The sequence below is a fragment of the Pomacea canaliculata genome, linkage group LG6 (assembly GCF_003073045.1).
Source record: "Pomacea canaliculata isolate SZHN2017 linkage group LG6, ASM307304v1, whole genome shotgun sequence".
Classification (NCBI taxonomy): Eukaryota; Metazoa; Mollusca; class Gastropoda; order Architaenioglossa; family Ampullariidae; genus Pomacea; species Pomacea canaliculata.
The window spans coordinates 20,782,376-20,802,556 of NC_037595.1; the positions used below are offsets into that span (position 1 = coordinate 20,782,376).

General features: G+C 37.7%; 3 protein-coding genes across 3 annotated transcripts in view; 1 reads left to right on the top strand and 2 right to left on the bottom strand.

The window, feature by feature from the left end:
- LOC112566940 (midasin-like) overlaps positions 1–9,662 on the bottom strand; it is a 34,680-nt gene extending 25,018 nt beyond the window's left edge. The window contains exons 1-18 of the mRNA XM_025243369.1: positions 9,389–9,662; positions 8,720–8,946; positions 8,187–8,271; positions 7,589–7,713; positions 7,070–7,177; positions 6,462–6,663; positions 5,926–6,132; positions 5,476–5,711; positions 5,044–5,155; positions 4,768–4,952; positions 4,411–4,588; positions 3,966–4,078; positions 3,646–3,797; positions 3,190–3,250; positions 2,326–2,528; positions 1,900–2,003; positions 1,421–1,557; positions 1,041–1,145 (exon numbers count right to left, since the gene is read on the bottom strand). Coding sequence (XP_025099154.1) covers positions 1,041–1,145; positions 1,421–1,557; positions 1,900–2,003; positions 2,326–2,528; positions 3,190–3,250; positions 3,646–3,797; positions 3,966–4,078; positions 4,411–4,588; positions 4,768–4,952; positions 5,044–5,155; positions 5,476–5,711; positions 5,926–6,132; positions 6,462–6,663; positions 7,070–7,177; positions 7,589–7,713; positions 8,187–8,271; positions 8,720–8,946; positions 9,389–9,511 — 2,663 coding nt within the window. The 5' untranslated portion in view covers positions 9,512–9,662. The remainder of the gene's footprint in view (positions 1–1,040; positions 1,146–1,420; positions 1,558–1,899; positions 2,004–2,325; positions 2,529–3,189; positions 3,251–3,645; positions 3,798–3,965; positions 4,079–4,410; positions 4,589–4,767; positions 4,953–5,043; positions 5,156–5,475; positions 5,712–5,925; positions 6,133–6,461; positions 6,664–7,069; positions 7,178–7,588; positions 7,714–8,186; positions 8,272–8,719; positions 8,947–9,388) is intronic.
- A 112-nt stretch (positions 9,663–9,774) lies between these two features.
- LOC112566541 (IST1 homolog) lies at positions 9,775–13,740 on the top strand. The gene is made up of 3 exons (XM_025242767.1): positions 9,775–10,184; positions 10,641–11,040; positions 11,437–13,740. The coding sequence occupies exons 1-3, from the start codon at positions 9,916–9,918 to the stop codon at positions 11,833–11,835; spliced, it is 1,068 nt and encodes a 355-aa protein (XP_025098552.1). The 5' UTR covers positions 9,775–9,915; the 3' UTR covers positions 11,836–13,740.
- Positions 13,741–13,912: 172 nt separating this feature from the next.
- Positions 13,913–19,934, bottom strand: LOC112567371 (collagen alpha-5(VI) chain-like). The gene is made up of 6 exons (XM_025244069.1): positions 19,412–19,934; positions 17,988–18,470; positions 16,953–17,097; positions 16,561–16,692; positions 15,802–16,050; positions 13,913–15,144 (listed from the first exon to the last, which is right to left on the bottom strand). Exons 2-6 carry the CDS (start codon positions 18,426–18,428, stop codon positions 14,843–14,845), a joined length of 1,269 nt encoding a protein of 422 aa, XP_025099854.1. The 5' UTR covers positions 18,429–18,470; positions 19,412–19,934; the 3' UTR covers positions 13,913–14,842.
- Positions 19,935–20,181: the final 247 nt, after the last annotated feature.

Below are 20,181 nucleotides of genomic sequence, written 5' to 3' on the forward strand. Positions count from 1 at the left end.
ATCTGTATGTCAATGACTGCCAAATGTCACAGTAAATAAGCATTTTCCTGAATTCTTTAAACAGGAAAAGTTACAAAAGCTTTCCCTGTACCCAAGCAAAGATTTGTAAACTTTCTACCAAAAATGTCTTTTGGCTGAGTGACACCCATCAAATGTATCAATGACTGCCAAATGCCAAAAGGTTATTCTAGCATCACAAACGCAGGCCTGAGAGTCACAGCAATGACTCACAGGTGGATTGAGGATGCATGAGGCATTTTTGGGGGTGAAACAAAAAGTTAAGAAAACTACATAAAATTTTAAAAAATCTAGTCAACAAAAACAGAATATCTATAGGCTTTTAACACAGCAAACTGAATGTGTGATCATGTGAAGACACTGGTAAAATTGGAAAAAAAATTAATTAGGTTTCAAGTGTTACATGCCAATGAATGTGAGTGCTTGCATCTCTATGTTATTCTCCCAATTCTAGTCTGTAAACTTTAAAATAACACAGCTCAGTAAGAAGAATATTTAGTTGGTGAAACAACTTTGACAAAACAATTTAAAAGGAAAAAATATCTATCATAAATGTACTTTGGCTGAGTGACACTCATCAAACACATCAATGACTACCAAATATTGTTCTCATATCTTAAATGTAGGTCTGCAGGTCATAGCAATGACTCAAAGGTGGATGACAGATGCAGTAAACATGTCACTTGTGTTCTCAAAGAGGCTTAAAACAAACATCTAAATTGTTCATGCCAATAGGATATATTTCAATGAAATTTTTCTGTCTGCTTAAATGTAAAATATGTGCCTAGATGGGCAGCACATATTCATCCAGGTAGAAAAGGAGGGACAAGAACTATTCCATGGAGAAATCTTTACATAGACTCTTAACTCTTTCATTTGACAGTAAAAAAAATAATATGCAAGATCTGAAAGATGGCCAGTAATTTTCCATTAAGTAGGCAGCAACAATTTTCATTCTATCTACCAGAAGATAACCTGCTGACACAGTGGAACTGAACTCTTAACAAAGCAAAACTGCTCACCTGTTTCGAATTCCTGGAGTGAGATCTTTCTTGCCCACATCTGTTGCTGGATTCATACAGGCAAATAGACGAAAATCTTTGTGTCGGATGATGGGTTCCAGATCTCTACCATCAAAATCAAGAAAACAAATTAAGTTGAAAGGTCTCTTTATACCAAATGAACCTTTAGAAAAAAAATCTTAACAGCACCAAGTGAAAAGATTTTTGTACATCACATTCTCTTTACATTTTGTTACACTAAAATCAGGTGTACAGTGCACTTTTTAATCTTGTCCATGTGTATTAAACAAGCCATTTTTGGAACATTCACGCTTGCTAATAAGAGGTGAAAGGGACAACAGAATTCACTTATAGTTTGAATGCAGCTCATGATCACATACCCTCTCTCTATGAGAACAACCGAATCCTTTGTGGACTCCAGCAAACTTGCCAAGCACTCCAAGGTCTCAGCAGCTGCAAGGTTGATTTCATCCAGCAGAACCCAATCTCCATTACGTAGGGCCTTCACTAAAGTTCCCTGCAAAGTATACACATACAGACTTCAAGATCGGCCCATGCGGTCTCAACTGTAAAGCACATCCACACAATAAAAACACAGTCTCAGCTCTAAATTACATAAACTCTTAACACCAAGATATTGCCTGGTATTTTACTCCTTGTCAGAACTGGACAATCATGTGGAGACTCACTAGCTGTTTTAATGAAGTGAAAAAGCAAAGTGTTTTATTTGAGAAACTGTTAAAAATCTAGCAAATTTCCTGTTTATATTAAAATGGCAGCATGACTAAACAGCAAAAGAGATATATTTAACAGGTTGCTAGTAAAGCAGGTAAAAAAAATCCATCCCTCTTGGGTTTACCTCGATGAATGAGAAGGCCAGAACATTTTCAGTTTCTTGCACCTGCAGCTTTAGCTGCTGCAGCCTCTCTCTCAACATTTGCCACTTCTGGATTCTGTTTGACTCTGCACAAGACAATGTGACTTACAATGGTAAGTCCTCTCACATTTACCAACAATGCTCATCCTGTACTTGAGGGATATTAAGTTTTAAATGAAGAACTAATGATTCAAGAAAAATGATTCTCTTGCCTACGCAATTCAGGAATTTGGTATTTGAGCGATTGTCCCCATTCCAAAAAAAAGAGGAAAATGACTTGATCTCTTTTGCTGTCAATAATTATTCTCTTATATTATATTTAACTGAAATTCAGAAAGATATATTGTAATAGAAGCCCCATTTTCTCCTCAGCAACTTCTGCTTGGTTACGGAAGATTTTACACTTACCAGTAGAAGAGTTCTTTCTAACAGCTGTGCTGCACACATGATCAACAACTGCTAGAAGATCACGCCACCTTTTCTGTGTGAAACACGTCTGCACATGTCCAAGAAAGACAGCATTCTGATTGCGGGAGAAGGTTTCACAGAAAACTTCCTCAAACTCTTCTTTGAATGGCCTCATGATGAACTTAAGGTCTACTGGTTTAAACCTGTCACAGGAAGATTGTAGTTTTCCAATAGCATTCTTTTTTTTAAGTCTTGCATGCAGTTCTTTTGTTTGTATAGAAGGTGCGTGAGCATTTAAAACTGCATGCTAACATAATATATATCCCAGCCTGCTACATTCGCTAAAGGTCAGACTACGATAAGCAACCTCTCCAATGCTTTGTACATTTTGCACTACCAGTAAGTCAAAGGAAAGAAGCAAGCCTATTAACTTTACACTTCTAGATGAACATTTTAAGGAAGTTTTCTATCTTTCTCATACCACCCCTTTCATCCTGTTCTGTTTTTACAAAAATGTACCCTTGACCATGCAGACACACGCCTATTCAAATTTAAATAGGAACACAAAAAATGTATGCATTTCCTATTGGGCTGTTTTGAGTACTCACCTTCAGCCACGTATGCATTAACTCAAAAAGAATTGTAACAGATAAAAGAATTAAGTGCCATATAAGCATTAACTGTAGTCCTACCTTCCACTTTTGCTCAATCCCTTCCTGTTTATCAACTTTTAATAGCAGTCCCAAGAGCCTATATCAACAGTGTAAAAGTACTGCAACTTCCAACAGATCCAGTGAGTACTGGCAATCCAGTTATGAAAAATACCATTTCATTTTCCCTTTCCTCTCATCAGAATTCACTTACCCTCCAAGAAGGTCGGTACTGTCACTCTGCTGATTCAGGTTTATTACATGCAATTTGTGACCTGTAACATACAACAAGCCAGCTACACTATGAACCAAATGAAAAGACTGAAGTCTCTTTCCCAGAGATTATTATAGCAGTCTAGGATGAAAGCACCTGGGTTCAGTGGGGCCTCAGGTAGCAAGGGCTGCTAATCCCACTAAACAGGGGCTTTAGCTCATTTGACAAAAAAAGAAGGGGGAAAACCCTAAGCTCCTAATAGTAGGGTCATCTACTAAAAATAGAGAAGAAAATAACTGATCAGGAATTTTCAGCATCTAAGCCATCCTCTTCTTTACAAGGCACATGCACAGTTATAAAATATGTTTGTACCCCTTTGTCTTAGGAGCTGAAACCAGAAGAATAAGAAAAATGTAGCTGTTGGCAAAAAAAAAAAAAAGTAGCTACTGTGCTCACCACATTGACGTGCCAAGAACTGCACAGATGAAGTCTTCCCAGTTCCAGTTTCTCCAACCAGAAGAACAGGCTCATTTCGTTCTACACTCACAGCAATACGCTCCATGAGAGCTGCAGATGGACGAGTGAAAGAAAAGGTGGTGGGTACAGATCTGAAATGGACAGATATACACATCTAAGTTCGCATATTGCTTTACCTCCAAATCGACTACTTTAATAAAACCGGATCAATATGTATCTCTGTCTCACACACACAAGGATGCACATATATTCAAGAATGAATGCTAACACTATTATATATATGGATACATATAAAGTACCTGGAAAGATGGACTTGTCCCTGGTCTTTGCATTGAAGGACACCTCTCCCCACTGAAAGGGCTGTTGGTGAAATATCCACACTGGGTTTATGTTTATTCAAAAAATATTCTGCCTGCAAGAAAACCAGACCCTATGTAAACAAAAACATTTAAAATGCTACAATAAACACATGAGTTCTACCCAAATAAAGCCTTGAAGGATAGAAAATCAGCCTCTTATTGTGGTAATGGTGTTCCAGAATTGATATACAATCAAGTCTTACCCAACTATTTTTAAGCAATATTTTTAAAAAATTCCTTACAAGGTACTTTGCTGTCCCTTGTATTAACTTTTTGTGCCACTTCAACAGCACTTATGTTGATATATGTGCCCATATTTTTAGAGGCAGAAGTCATGCTACGATGGCAAAATAAATAAAGCTCCAAAAAACTAAATACCACTTACTCTATCTTTGGTAATGCTGAGTTTTGTTGCAATGGCCTCTGCCAAAAGCAACCGCTTTGAGGGACTGGATAGGCACCCTACAAAGCAATCCAAAGCAGCCTGGAAAACTTTTGTTCCAGAAGCTGATGAGGCCTCATCAAAGTCGGATGCAATATGGCTGCACCAAAGCAGCAGATCTCTGAAAAATATTGTTTAAGTTTATTAATAATAACTATGAAGAAACATAAATAGACACATAATCATCTAACATGTTCATTTTAATTCTTTCAACAGATAAGTTTCTATGTTTAGTCTAAAAGCTACTGAGGGAATGCCTCACTGTATTCATTAGGTATTAAATATCAGGATGAAGTGTACCTTGTAGAAATTAGACGTCCAGTCAGAGAAAGAAATTTTCCAACAGTGCCTTCATCATCATGGGCATCAACATCCGACTTTGAAAAGTCAGAAGACATATCATGGCGTCCAGCAGACAGCAGAAAATATATGTCAAGAAGTCGAGGTATGACACTGCACAAGGTGGGGAACTTTGCCGTGATCACCTTTTAAAGAAAAAAAGTATAACTGATAGAAAACACTGTGTAATCACAAATAATGGCTAAAACTAGAGGCAGCCTGTTATGCAAGTATTACCTCCTGCAATTCTGACCGAGACAGAGGCTGGATGGTGATCCGTGTAAACAAACTGTCCAAGATGGCTGAATTTCTGTGCTGTGTATAGACTCCACTGCCCGCAGACATCAGCCTGTTTAATATGCCAAATGAACAATGCGTCAAGATCAAGACATAAACAACAGAGTGAAGATTTTCCAGACTAATGCTACAAAATTTTCTATGAAATCACAAATTGATCTTCTAGTTAATATGTAAGCACACAAACAGACTGCTTCAAAAGACTTAAACCACACACTCTAAAAGTGAAATTGTTTTTGTATTTATATTTTTTTACATATACATTTTTGCCAACAACACATGAACCATAAGAAACTCAAGATAAAAAAACAGGGAGATTTAAGATTTTTTTAAGCAAGCAGTGAAAACTACTCAAACTTAATAGACACTTACCTCTGTGTGGCAAAAATCTGAAATCCTGGGACAGCATGTAGAAGATCACCATGCCCTGGAAGAGACAGTGTAGATGTTTGGAGCAAAGGGGCCAGGGCTGACACTACCTCCATAGGTGCGAGGTCAAGATCCTCTAAAAGAATCCAGTGGCCTTTCAGCACTGCTTCTGTTAACACTCCTGCTCTCCAGACAAACTGTCCAGGTATTTCAGTGCACTGATATGTGCCTAGTAAAGCCTGTACCAAGAAGCCAAATGTTAAGACAAAAAGCAAAAGGATTTCATCCATTTTTTGCAAGCAATAAAAACATAAATCTGAAAGGAAAGAGAATGGCTAAACACATTTAAAATTGGCACTGCTATGTGATGACACTGTCAAGAGGACAAATGTGGGATTTCTTCCATGAGCTTCAAGTGACATGATTTTAACACATCTTTATGTTTCCACACACCTTGCTGTCTGTCTGATCTCCAAGCTGCAGCTTCAGAAAATGAGGAGCTTTGCATCGGCCGGTCAAGACTGCTATGTGTTGAATTAGAGATGTTTTTCCACTGCCGACAACACCTTCCACAAGGACAGGACGCCCTGCTGACACGGCCAGTGCCAAACTTCGCAGATTATCGAGCATGGAATCCACACCCACCCAGTGCAGCAAAGCCTACAAAAGAAATATTGTGCGAATGCTGCATGTCTCTGACCAACAAAATGTGTATTGGATCAAGATTATGGTAGATTTTATAAACAATAAAAATAGACCTAGCCTAATTATTTCTTTGCAGTCAATTTTAACTTGGAAAAGGATTTTGGAAGTAAAATTTAAACAATACCTGAACATTCTCTAAATGGTTGGATGAAACTGAACAATTCTGCATGCAAATACATTTGAAATTTTTTGCTTTAATTCCACAAAATGTTACACAAAGATGTATTTTTCAACTAACTTTTCTTTTTCCAGTTTGAGAAGGAGACAAGAAAAATCCCTTTTACCTCCATGTTTATGCCACACTCTCCTGCTTCTCTTGTCAGTCGAGGAAGCAGCACACCTCCCACACTAACAACTCCAGGTGATAGGTCAGAGTGCAACAGCTCTTGACGGGTGTGGGTAAGGTCTGTAAGTGGCGTTTCCATAATAACAGCTTTTTGTCCTTGAACAGCTAGCATATTTTTGCATTCCTTCTCCTGGGCACATCTGCAGAACAGAGGGAAAGCATTGCTAATAAGATTGTAAAAGTAATAAGAACTGACACAACTATTAAAACCATTCAATCCAGAAAACCATGTTAATATGGGTTTTACTACTTTTTATATGTATCCCAATTTTTTAGCCTGTCTAGTGTGCTGAAAGTTTGCATAGTCCCAAAATAAGGGTAAGGACTTAACCAATATGTTCTTCAGTTAAAAATTTGTTTTAACTTGCCATGATATCATATAGGGATAGCTTCACTGGATATTATTGCTGTTGTTGATAACCAGAACCTTGATGCCTGTAAGGTTTTTATGCCACATGTTTTGATTGTATACTGCTAACTCTATCTTTTCTCACTGTTAACTAAGAGTAATTTTACAATGCTAAATGATATTAAGACCCAACTCACTTTAAGACCAGCTCTCGTAGCTCATCTGGTGTGAAGTATTTGTTGAGGAAAATCTCTTTCTGATACTGAGACATTGCCAACATGTTGGAAACTGAAAGTACTGCATACCTGTTTCAAAAAAAAAAAAAAAAAAAAGTAGAACTTTAAAAATATGAAACCGCACATAATTGTAAATTAATCCAGAGAATCCAATTTTCAATTCTCTTCTATGACTACAATAATTAAAGCTCTGGCCACAAATGACCTATAGCTGTTGACAAAGCTGGTACTGTTTATCTTTAAGCAGCTTCGTTAATCAGCAAATGCAAAAAAAACTGGCAACAGTACAAAACAAGAACTATAACCTCTGCAGTCACATATTTACTGCACACAAAACTTACTGATCTTTCCATACACTTTTTTAGTTTAGAAGACTGTTATAAACTCATTTCTTCCAATTATTTGTAGAAAGTCACCAATGTAACAAAGACTTTAAAAGAATAAAGAATAAAAGTAAGAAGCACAGATACTAGCACTTACCATCTGACTAGGAGATTCTGGTTTGTCAAGTGACAAAGGATTAAATCAATGCCAAAGCTGAGCCCCACCTCCTTTCCGTGACTGACATAATTGTAAATAGCGCAGCACCAATCCACATCTGAAATCTGTATGAAAATACTGAGTATGCATAGCTATTTGGTAACAAAAGGTATGCAACATAGAGGCAACTTCCACTCATGCCATGAGTCATGGACATCTGGTAAATATTTTAAATTAACAGCAAAAATTCATATAAGAATAGCACACATTTAAAATTAAAGCAGTGGCACCTTTGGTGATGAACTTTCTCTTTTGATGCCGACAACTATCAGTTAGAACAAGTTTAATTTTAATCTTTTTTGAAACCAAGATATCAAAGTGAAAATCATATAAACATGTAAATTAAATTAGTTTTTAAAAAAAACACAGGTTTAAAATCTCTTGTGCCTCTTTATCATAAAATACCACGAGATACTTTATTTCCAGCAATTTTTGCTAAGCACTTGCATTGTCCTTTAAGCTGTACTCTTTTACTCATTACCCTTTCCAATTATGAACTTGAATTTGCTACATCAGAATTTTTGTGAATGCCTATTACCTTGTCTTTTTTCACTTTTTTTGGTTCTGGCTCTTGATCTTCAGAAACAAATGGTTTATGGCATTTCATAAAATCTGCAGCAAATCTGTAAAGAAACCAATCCAATGAAGTCAATTCTATCTCACATTAATGACAATGAAGACAATTCATCAAGTATTTCATTTGTTTGGTAATTATGCATCAGATACATCTCCCTTATTCCTAAGTACCTAAAACCCCAAACAATTCATCATAAACTCTTTGTAGAAATAATCTGCATTTATCTCAATATGAGTTTATCTTGGTCTTTGCACGTTTTACTTTAACAGTTTAACATTCTACAATACTATTAATTCTATATATCACTGCAAATTCAGCACTGGGTGATACACAAATACTGTATGGAGACAATTACAAACATGTTCACTGACAGAAAGCTTTTAGACTCTATTTTCTGGCATCACTATTAAGTTTATTAAAATATATTGTGTCATCATGTATTATCACATGAGATCACTACTCTAAGAAACCAGATCAACTGCCAGCACACAGACCTTTTCAGCTCTGAGCAATAGGGTAAGCCAAGACCAAGAGCAACAGCAAATTTGCATAGAAGTCTTCTATTACAATGGCCATGTTTCAAAATTGTGTCTTTTGTCCTTTCTGCAATTTCCAGTACAATAGGCCTAAAGAAAATGCAGATATCTACCACAGACTTTGTGTTAAGAAACTGTTCTGACAGGATGCTTAAAATAGTGTTGCGGTCCAGTTTGTTCCAAATCTGAAATTATAAAGCAAAACTATAAATCTGGTCTAAGAACTAAGCAACGGAATATGAAACAATACAATCCAATCGTCATGGAAATGAAACCTTAATTATTGGAAGATTTAAATGTAGATAGACTATTTGTACGAATCTTTAATAAAATTGATAATTTTTAAGTAAAGCAATCATTTAACTAACAATAAAAGTTGAACAACAAGGCACACATTTTTACATACTATTTAATGATACTGTAATTATCAAAATTCTCGGTACCTAAATTAAAAACAGTGCCTAGCGTTCGCCAGCATGTCATGTCTATTTAATGTTACATTAACGCTTAAGATGAGAGGGTGAGAGGAAGGTGGGGCTAACAATCAAATTCTCTAAATGGACATCAATCAACGAAATAACTACACTAGGTCATAATTTAATGTCTGTCGTGATCATAATCGGTTACCGATTTGGCGAGGTAGCTCCTCAGTTTTTCTGAGCATGATGCGTTATTTTTGCACAGTAAATCCAAAGCATGAAAAACATTCCACGCAGCTCTATCGCCTTCCACAGTTTTCGTTGCAGCCATTTCTAATCTAAAACTAAGTCTTTAGTTTAGTCAAACGCTACAAATCGACTCATCTAGTCAACACGTTGTAGTCTGTACACAGTACGGTACACGTGCTTGTCTTTAACAGCAATACCGAAAATGAAAAATGTGCTTGAACGGTTACCATTACGTATACACTTAAAATTTCAATTATAATTTTTACTTCAGTTTTTTTTTATGGCTATTCATATTTCAATGTAATTATCGAATAATTCCGCACAGAATGACATTGCGCACTCGCATGACGGGATGAATAAGTTGCTCAGAGTCTTGTGACGAAGTACGTCAGTATAAACAGCACCAGTCATTCACGATCGTCCGCTCTCACAAGCCTTTCTTGCATTGTTCTTATTTCCTGATCAGACAGATTCTGTTGGGGCAAAATGTTTAAGAGTGGTCCTAACTACAGTAAACTTAAAACTAATTTACGGCTGACGATCAACCGCTTGAAACTACTTGAAAAGAAGAAAACGGAGATTGCTTTGAAGTCGAGAAAAGAAATCGCTGACTACATTTCAGGTGGTAAAGATGACAGAGCGAGGATCAGAGTGGAACACATCATTCGTGAAGATTATCTTGTTGAAGCAATGGAACTTCTAGAAATGTATTGTGATTTACTGCTTGCGAGATTTGGTCTGATACAGACCCAAAAGTAAGTTTGGTTTTACTTTGACAGACTGTCTCTTATTACTTCGAGTCAGTCATATTATGTTTTAATTGTTCCTGTTATTTATATCATCCGTGTAAGCTATATATTTACAGATTAAAGATTGAGGTTTGTAAGTTGGACGATGAACAAAAATTAACAAACTAACAAAATATAACGAGGTATTTGAGAAATTCACAAAAGATAGATAAGGCGGAAACCGGCCAGAGAAATAGGACCAGTGAATTTCTGTGATCAGTGAGCGTCATAATTAGATTAACGGTGCTTTTCGACTGCAACATTAAAACTTAAAGTTGTCGATAGTAATTTCACCAAACATTCTGCACGTTAGCATTTAATTTTTGTAACTTTTGTCTGGTAACCTGTTACAAATAGGACCATTTATTAGTCACATACTTTTACATGTCTCTGGATACTCATTTTATTACCTCTTTTTTTCAGAGAGATAGATCCAGGGCTGGAGGAAGCAATTGCTACATTAATATGGGCTACACCACGGCTGCAGACTGATGTCCAAGAACTCAAGTCTATAGCTGACGAATTAACTGCCAAATATGGTAAAGAGTTTGGACAGCAATGCCGCTGTAATGGCCTTAGCAATGTTAGCGATAAAGTGATGCACAAACTATCTGTGCAGGCTCCTCCAAAAGCTTTAGTGGAAAAATATATGATGGAAATAGCCAAAGCATTCAATGTGCCTTTTGTTCCTGATGCATCTGTCATGGCACAGGATGAAGTGCTGTTAGCAGAAAATTTGCTGATTGATTTTGATGCTGACAAGAAAGGGGGAGGTGGAGGACCAAGTGGAGGGATGAGATCACCGCAGCCTCTACCATCAACAGTAAGTGGCGAACAATAAGCACATTTGATTTTGTATTTTTGGGGGATTTAAAGGTCTTGAAAGAAATGGGACTGTAACATTGGCGTTTTGAGTAAGTTTAAGTAGAATAAAAAGGTGAGTTCAAATAGACTACATTCTATTTTTGTACTGTATACAAGCAAAAAAAAAAGCAGTAAATTTTTGTTTATCAAAAGAGTTATTATTATGTTTAGCTGTCATCATGATGTTTTCAGTACATTTTCTGTTACTGAAAAAGACATTTTATTTATTGAGTTCCTTTAGTGGGTGAAATGTTGCAGAATGACATGTCAAATAATATGATCATTTTTATTTACAGCTTTTTGTACTTTTAAAGACTTGAGTTTTGACAAAGTATAGGTTTTGTTGTTGTTTCAGGCACCATATCCAGCAGCAGCTGCTGCTCCTCCAATCCCCAGTGTTGGTCCAATTGGTTCATCACCCTATCCCCCATCTTATAATGGCCATGCTTCTAAAATGAGTCCTCCTCCGAATTTCAATGATTTGTATGATAAGCCAGGTAATGTCTATGACAACCCTAATGTTTATGACCATGTCAAAGCTCCCCATTTTCAGCCACCTCCTGCAGGGTTCAGGCCTGGTGCTGCAGCCCAACCCCCACCCAAATCAGAGGATGTCTTTCCTGAGTTACCCACTGTCCCCACAAACAGCCTGCCAGAAATCAGTCACACTGTAGGTGGGACATCCGCAGGTGGTGAAGACGTGGACTTTGATGACTTGACACGCAGGTTTGAAGCACTCAAGAAGAAGAAATAATGCATATGGAGAGAAAGCCTTTTAACATTTTTATTTAATTAATCTAGTAAATACTTTTGCATCACCATTTTTGTCTTGCACCTGGTATCATTCCTCATCATTTTTAAGCAAATAGTTTCTGGATCAAAACCATTAGCAGTATAAAGTGCTATTACACTCATATTAAGATAAATTTTCAAAAAGAACTTTGTTGTTTTGGATTTGTTTTTCATTTTGTGCTCTATGATCATCTTGGAAATCATGAAAAACAGATTTTTCTGAAGGTGAAGTGGGTGGGGGGGTTCCTAATATTACGTCATGTCTATAGATCTTGCTTATTTTCTGTAGTAGTAATTTCTTGCTGATTATCACATGTAATTACTTCCTTGAATTTCATAATGAACTTTTTATAATTAGTTTCAAGTCCAATGTTTGAGAAAACACATGTAATAGTCATAAGGTTCTGTCCTACCTACTAATTTTCTTTTAATGCTGTTTAATTAATTTTTTTTTTTAAGTATACATATATATTAAATACACAGTTCACTAGCACAAAGTTCAAACTCTGCAAGTACAAGTAGAACTTACCAAGTGCAAACAGCATAACACATTTCTGTCTGTCAAGGAAGGATATTACTCTTTGAGAACTGATTCACCAGAAGTAAACTGCATCCTTTATTCATTTCAGTAGGGAATATCTTTACATATGATGATGATGTTTTTAGTCTTCATAATCTGAAAAGATCAATAATATCTCAGTAGAATTTAAGAAAAGTTGGCAGTGTCCATTGCATTAAATAATTTCTTCCTGATCCTTTTTAATATGTTTAGAATTACACCCTTTACTGGTCTTGACTGTGGAAAAGAAAATGCATAAAATATAGGCATGCCAAGATTTCTATGATTGCTTTAAACAAAACTGTATTCAGAAAGGAAACATACAGCTTTTATGTATATACTGTACAAAATGTAAGAAATAAATAACAATTTAGCAGTCTGATGGGAGAAAGAGATGTTTGTGCATCCATCATTTGAAAATCTTAAATCTGTGTTTAATTGTTTAACATAGCAATAGCTTTTGAAAAATGTGTGAGAATGTAATAACATTAGCAGCGATCGGTCATTTATGCTTGTATTAGAAGATTGAATGGAAAACAATAGGAAATATCCAGGCAGAGCCATAGAAATATGGTGCAGTTTTATTATGGGAATGCTTGGTCTCTGAAAGAAAGAAAAGATTTTTTTAATTCTTATTTATGTACATGATTGCATGAATGATTCATAATTCAATGACCCAACGCTTTTCAATGATTGTTTTTAAATTTCGTTTTTCATCCTCCATGTATATTTTGAAAGTCTGTATACTTTAAGGCACTTTTTGTTTAAGAACATTTTTGATGGTTGTTATTGTTAGCAAAGTGTTTATTCTATGTGTATGCTGCAGCTGCTCTACGCGAGTCGAGTACACCAGCTGTAGCACAGTGCATGCTATCAATGCAATGTAGATATGGCAGATCAGTACATACATGAGTGGTAGTCTGTTGTATCTTTCTTTGTACACTGTCTTACCTCATGTTTGTAGTTTGTTGCCTTTCATAGTTTTATTATGCTTTGTTCATCATCAAAAGCAATGCTGTGCAAATTGTCAGTCACATAGCAAGTTCATTTGCTATATTTAATATTGCTTTTTTTTGTTCTAGGTTTTTTTTCAGAACCTATTTGTGGCCACAAATAGTTGTTTTTTTTTTTTTTAAACCGCAGGTTTTCGTATGTGTTGAACAAGAGAAGAGTTGAAATGTTAATTATGTACAGTGCATTAAAATGTTTCAATAAAGACACTGTTTTAAATGCTGTATTATATATTCCACTCTTTAAAATGGTACCGTGTTAAATGGTGTAATAATAAATGTATTTCATGATACATTACCATATTTGTCAAAATTTATGAAAAAAATTGTACTGATCAGACAGTTGTGGCTTGTGGGATTTTTGTTTTTGCATCTCATAAACAAGCTTTCATCATTTGAAAAGTCAACAGCAAATAATAATAAGTACAATTCACACTAGCTAGAAACATTTTCAATATGCATAAGAGGGAAGATGATTTTATTAGAGGAATCTGTTGTGCTTAACATTGCATCAGTCACATTGAATGGTCATGAACTTTGCAAAGTGTCTCTGCCAAAGCACAGTGCATATGCATTACAGTGGTCCATCTAATACCTTAACACTTTGCAGTACAGAAAGGATTATTTTTTATCAATTTTCCTGTTTTCTCTCCTTTTTTTCCTTTCCCTACTTTTCTTCATAATCTCTTCTCTCTCTATATATTTCTTTCTTTTCGTCTGAAAAGAAAACTGAAGTGTAGCATTATATGCTAGAACATTTTTAGTGCTAACAGTCAACCACCCACCAAATAGAAAAGTTTTTGAAACGAAATATTGTCCAAATTTTATTTCTTTTTGGCACATGCCAGATTTATGCACCACTTGTGAAATGTTGCTTTTCTGAACTAATCAGTAACTAATATAGCAAATCTCATCATTTGGACATTTTGAAAATTATCTCCCTTTGTCATCACCAGAGGAGCTCATCATATACAAATCTGTCGTTTACACATCCCCCAGAATTGCAGCCATTACCAGGTAACAGTGTAGGAGTCTGCTTTCATCCATATTGTTTCCAGTAACAGTGATATGAATAACAAAAAGTGCTATTTTAATGACAATGACATTTTTATAGTCTTGTAAGCAAGCCTGTCTTCTAATGGCGGAGGCAGCGAAAGAACAGCATAATCCTTCGCTTCCATCAGCCGATATGCGTATACCCATCAGTGCAGGGTGGGTAGTGTGCCATTGGGCCATGACCTTTGAAACATTGATCTTTTGCTCTGGTCAATAGATACAGTTCCCTTTTAAAAAGTTAAAGAACATAATAAAGAAGCACTGTTTATGAAACCAAATTTTATAAAAGAACCAGATGTACCTAAAACACTTTTTGTAAATTGTTTAATTTTAGTACCCGATCCTTAGATCTGCTCGCTGACTATAGGCACACATGGTTTTCCCTGTTGCTTGTCCCTAATGAAGGAGATCATGTCCTTAAACTCCACATAGCGCTCCAACGCAAAGATGTGGTGTGGGTCTTCGTTGCTGACGACTGACGTCACCTGTGAACGTGCGGCTGCATCCTTAGCGATGCCGATGCCGAGGGCGTAGACCGACTTTGATCGTTTCTGCAGGCGCTGGGCGGCCTCCAGGAGGTTGGCACCGCAGTTGGCGTGGCCGTCCGTTACCAACAAGGTGTCGTTCGGTGTGTCAGCGCGCACACCTGCAACATCGTAAAAAGCTGCTGTCTGAAACGGAAGTAAGTTCCTTTTGCAGAAAATGCTAAAAGCATGTCGCACAATATAAACTAAAACAACGAAAGATGTGACCACTGATTGGAATAATCTATTAAATCTCAGTAATTTGGAAAGGTTGACAATCTGGGGCTAGTTTTGTTTTCCGTCTGCCAGATTTATCAAGTCAACCGAGGGGCTTCTCTGACATTATGAAGGATTAATTAATGGTATTTTTATGTTATACGCTATGCGATGGTATCTTAGTGGAACCTGAACACATAGAAGAAAAGCAGAAAGCCCATGCAAGAAGAATAAAAAGGATATAAAAAAAAACAAAGATCAAATCCCCCAAAAGTTAAAAGAATAGACAATTGATGCTAACAAATCCTTGGCTGAGCGCAAGAGTGTTTATCTTTTTATACATGATCCTTTTCATTCAGGTAAATTCCACAAAATTTCAGATGATAACCACATTGGACACTACTGGCGTACGGAGGATGAAATGGTTATAGTCTTCTATCCACGCTCATGCCTGTCATTTGCATGCATAAAATTATCTTCATATTTTAACGGGTGGTATGGCTGCCCTCGTGGATTAGCAGACGCGAATCCCGTGCAGCCAGAAACCAAGGGTCAAGCCTGACCTCTATCTAGTCTGAAGATCTGGTCGTAGGCCTCTTCCAGCGCATCGCCAGTGCAAGTGCGGCCACCGAAGTCTTCCATAGATTGCACCTTCTTCCTGAGATCCGCCGGTGCCTGAGAGTCGTTGAAATAATGCACGATGAGTGGCCGGTCTGAAAACTGCATGATGGCCAGGCGGTTCTGCTTGGCACCAGAACCAAAGCCGCCGCAGAACAGATCGATCATGGAGTTGATTCCCTGCTTCATGAACTGTAAAAATAAAGTCGAAAGTTTGTTGTTTTCAGTTTTTAAATATATGCACATAAAGGCAAATAGAAATATAGGCAGGAGCTATTACTCACTTTCGTACTTTTTCTTCCATGAGGTAGCCAGAACAAATATACTTTTTCTCTTTTTGTATAGATATGTCTGTGATAACAAGTCAGACACCCCGAAGCGCGTCTCAGTAACTAGTAGAGATGTGGCACATTGCAATTTATTAAAATTTATGTCTGCTTGTATGTACATTTGTTCAGTTAATAACTTCAAACAGGGTGAAGGTAGACACAACTCTGCGTCATACGGGTATCGAGCCGACTAACGAGTGTGCCTTCAGGTTTATACTATCTGCTTTCTCATGTGTAGGTATGTGTTTATGTATCTAAGCAGAGAGAGCACAATGGAATGGATAAAGATTGAATTTTCGAGGTGCGGTAGGTATGTAATGTCTTCCAAGAAAGGAACAAAAACCGAATTAGTCAATCGGTATGTAAATTAGTACTCAAAGTCTTCGGAGAATATGCTGCTAGAAGTGTCAATGATAAGGAGAATATCACGAGGCTGTTTGTTCAGGAAGTCGTTGTGGAAATACTCTCCTACGTTATCTTTGTTCTGGAACACAGTGTCGGTAGAACCTGCAACAGAGGTATACAGAAGGACAAACATATCAGTTATTTGACAGAAACATATCTGGCCAGCTAATCGACAGATACTGTAGTTGTGGTGTAGTACATGTGCACACACTCCAATGTTCCTGTGGTCCACTTAGTCCATCTTCTACATGCAGTTCCAAGATGTAGGCGCGTAGCATAATGATCACAACAGTTTGCATCAAAGGCAAGACAAAGGATAATTTTTGTTACTGCAAACGACAAGCACATCGAGCACAACTCACCGATGTAGGCGGAGACGTTGACCTGCTGGACCAGGTCATCAGGACAGCACACTCCCTTCTGCACCACTGTACGACGACGTTCGATAACCCCAAAGGCGAAGGGGTTCGACCACGATGACCACTCGTTGACCACACACTGCTCCAGCTGCACGTGAAAAAAGTCAAAATCACTTTGTTACCGTAGGATAACTTTACTATTTTATCTTGAATGCCATCGTTGCACAAAATTGTGTTTTCTGACTCCAAAGTTCCCAATACATCCTTCCTCCTCGGCACACTAATCACAATCATTCAGATTCTTTGATTTCTCATTGGATTATCTCAATGGACAATGAAGTTACTGTGGGCTCGATGAAAACGACAAAGTTTTGTTGTAGCTTTTTTCACAAGATTTGATTTGCATTTGATTTGCATTGCTGCTCTGCTAACAACGTCGAAAGCCGAAGTGGTGCACCTGGATCGCATTTTTTTAACGGGTGTATGGTGGCTGGTTGGAATGACGTAACTTGTGCTACATCACTGCCAGCATGACCGCTCCCAGTAAATAAACAAATGTATACCTTTCCTTTCCCTCCCTCCCCCATCCCACACTCAAACACACAAACCAAATCGTGGTAGCTGATGTGTATGCCTGCTACTACTGTACCACCCATGCACAACCTCCAACGTTGTAATCACGATCATCACCACCACAACAACAATAACGAATTAATCATTTCCTTTATATTCACTCAAAGCTGTAAACAATATCTCATGACCTCTGACCCTGTTGAAGTCCAACATCCAGATCAACATTTTAATGGGCTTTCTTCGGCCATTTTATCGGATCGCAAAGCTTTCATAAAATTTATTTCATGTTCAGAATTAATGTAGTCAGAAGCGAGTGACTAAATAAGTAAATTAAACTAAAATTAATAATTAAGTCCAAGAAGGTGCAGAAAAAGGAAAAGAGGTGCAATTAGTGGTGACAGCAGCTGCTGCTGCTTTTTTTTTTTTTCATTTTTATTTATTTATTTAATTTATTTTTTTTTTTACCTTACGAACGGTAATGTCGGGTACGCTGTCCACTTTCGGTAGCGTTGCCGTTGGATCGTTGAGGATGGTAACCGGAGTGGAGTCGGCGCCTTGGCAAGACCTGGAATCAGGTGGGAGGTCAGGGTTGAGAATGAAGAGGTTCATGAGGTTGATGAGAAAGTCGCGAGCCTTCACGAGATTGTGCTGGTACTCCAGACGCTGCTTCTGCAGCATGGCGGAGAAGGCCTGCTGGTAAACGTTGTCCAGCGAAGCCTCATCCACGCTGAAGAGGGCGCACTCGCGGAGGGCGGCTTGGCAGGACGCAGTGGTCCCCGTGCTGGCAGACTTGGTGGGAGAGGGAGTGGTGCTGCTCTTGATGTCAGGGAACCGGGTTGCTGACGCCGCTGTTGCCTGGTTGATGTTGAGGCACAAGAGCAGGAGAAGGGTAGCGATCACCACCATGTTGTCTGCTTGTTGCTGCTCTTGTCTTACGATGTTAAACTTCTATGAGCAAAACAAGCAAATAAAATGAAAATATAACAAACGCACAAATCGGCAAAGAAACAAGCAGCAAACAAGCAAGGAAGAGAAGTCAGCACTGTAGTCTCGAACTGATAATACTTTAGAGCTGATATTTTTTCCATTTGCTTGAACATTCCTGAACGATATCTTTTTTAAAAATTAGAAACAAGCTGTAGTCAATTGCTAAGGGAAATTGTGTAGCAGTCTTTTCGGTAAACTACTTTGAAATAACATAGCTTGTGATTAAAACCTTTTTAATATTCCGTGTACTGCTGGAATAATGCAGTTTGTAATGTACATATGTTCAAGGTTTTATTCTCAGCATATCTTAGCGCACTTAAAAAAAATACTCTTTGCGGTATCTTGTTGTTACAAGTACTTTCCTTCGAATGACATTTGCTAGCGATTCTTCACTATTTTCTATGGATACTCTGCCCCCCTCTTGACTTTATTCCACTGTTTTCAACAAAGAAATCACAGTGCGCACGCCTGATCACACTTTGAACTCCACTTCTGTGGATCAGACATCAACAACCACAGTTTGGAAAAAAAAAAAAACAAACAAACAACCAACAACAGCAGAATATATAACTTGTTCCATTTTTTACCCACATCCCTTTCATAAATAGTGTAAAAATAAACGGGCATCTCTCACTTAAATTCATTATTACTTGCAAAAATTCGGAAATGAATCTGCTCTAGCTATAAGTCTGATATAATTTGGTCTTGAAGCCGATGTTTATCAGTAGAATCTGATCAGAGCTACTCGGTGGGTTAAAAATGTCTGACGTGGAATTTTCAAGAATTTTTCTAAACAAATAATAAATAAGAATGAAAGAAAATGATGGGAAGAAAGTGTGTGTGTGTGTGAGAGAAAAGCGAGAGTAAAGTACAAGAGAGAAAGCTCCAACTTTTACTGATACCTGTGGAAATGACGAGTCGACCGCAAATGACAACTCCAAGCGTAAGGGCGAGCACTCTCGTCCGAAGCGTGAAAAGGCGGCAGAAGAGGAAGCTGGCAGGCAAGTGTCAGCAATTACCTAACAAAACACCAGCGCCAGGAAAATATTTGAGAGTTTTTCTCCGCTCCCTCTGTCCGCCCACAGCCGCCGTGTGCGTCTGCTTTGACTAAAGCGAGAGAGACACGCTTACCTCCCCTATTTATACATGCCGATCGTCCTGTAGCGGGGGCGCCGCATGAACAGACCCTAATCGAGATTAGCTCTGTTGTCGCCCGTTTATTCAATCTCTTTGTCTTCCGCTGGATTGAAGTTTAGCGATAGGGAAGGGGAGGGGAGGTTAGGGTGGCCTAGAAGACAGGTGAGACAATCCGGATCTCTGGGCACCAATAGCGACCACAGCCTCTGCCCTTCTTTTGGGTTTTTCGTTTCTCCCTTTCCATCTCCTGCCCCATCCCCATTCACTATACCTGCGTGCTATGCTGTTTTGTAAGCGATAAATTCCCCTTTATATATCTTACTTCTGAATTGATGTTTTATAGAAGTTGCTCTTTTATCTATTGATTTTTACGTAATCTTTCAACCACCTTCCAACGAAAACAAGTCGAGGAACACAATGTTGTCTTAAACAAGTTGTTTTCCTTTCTACAGTTCTGTTTCACTTTTCTCCCAACATCTCTCTCTCTCACCTCCCTACTCCCTCCCCACACAAAACATTTGCAAGTTTTCTTTAG

What these genes read in the sequence shown, in the direction of transcription:
- LOC112566541 (XM_025242767.1), top strand. Translation starts at nt 9,916, where the DNA reads ATGTTTAAGAGTGGTCCTAACTACAGTAAACTTAAAACTAATTTACGG. An exon ending in GGTCTGATACAGACCCAAAA is followed by an intron (nt 10,185 to 10,640) that starts GTAAGTTTGGTT and finishes TCTTTTTTTCAG; the next exon opens with AGAGATAGATCCAGGGCTGG. An exon ending in CGCAGCCTCTACCATCAACA is followed by an intron (nt 11,041 to 11,436) that starts GTAAGTGGCGAA and finishes TTGTTGTTTCAG; the next exon opens with GCACCATATCCAGCAGCAGC.
- LOC112567371 (XM_025244069.1), bottom strand. Translation starts at nt 18,428, where the DNA reads ATGGTGGTGATCGCTACCCTTCTCCTGCTCTTGTGCCTCAACATCAAC. An exon ending in CATATTCTCCGAAGACTTTG is followed by an intron (nt 16,051 to 16,560) that starts AGTACTAATTTA and finishes CTTTATTTTTAC; the next exon opens with AGTTCATGAAGCAGGGAATC. An exon ending in GATCTTCAGACTAGATAGAG is followed by an intron (nt 15,145 to 15,801) that starts GTCAGGCTTGAC and finishes ACGATGTTGCAG; the next exon opens with GTGTGCGCGCTGACACACCG.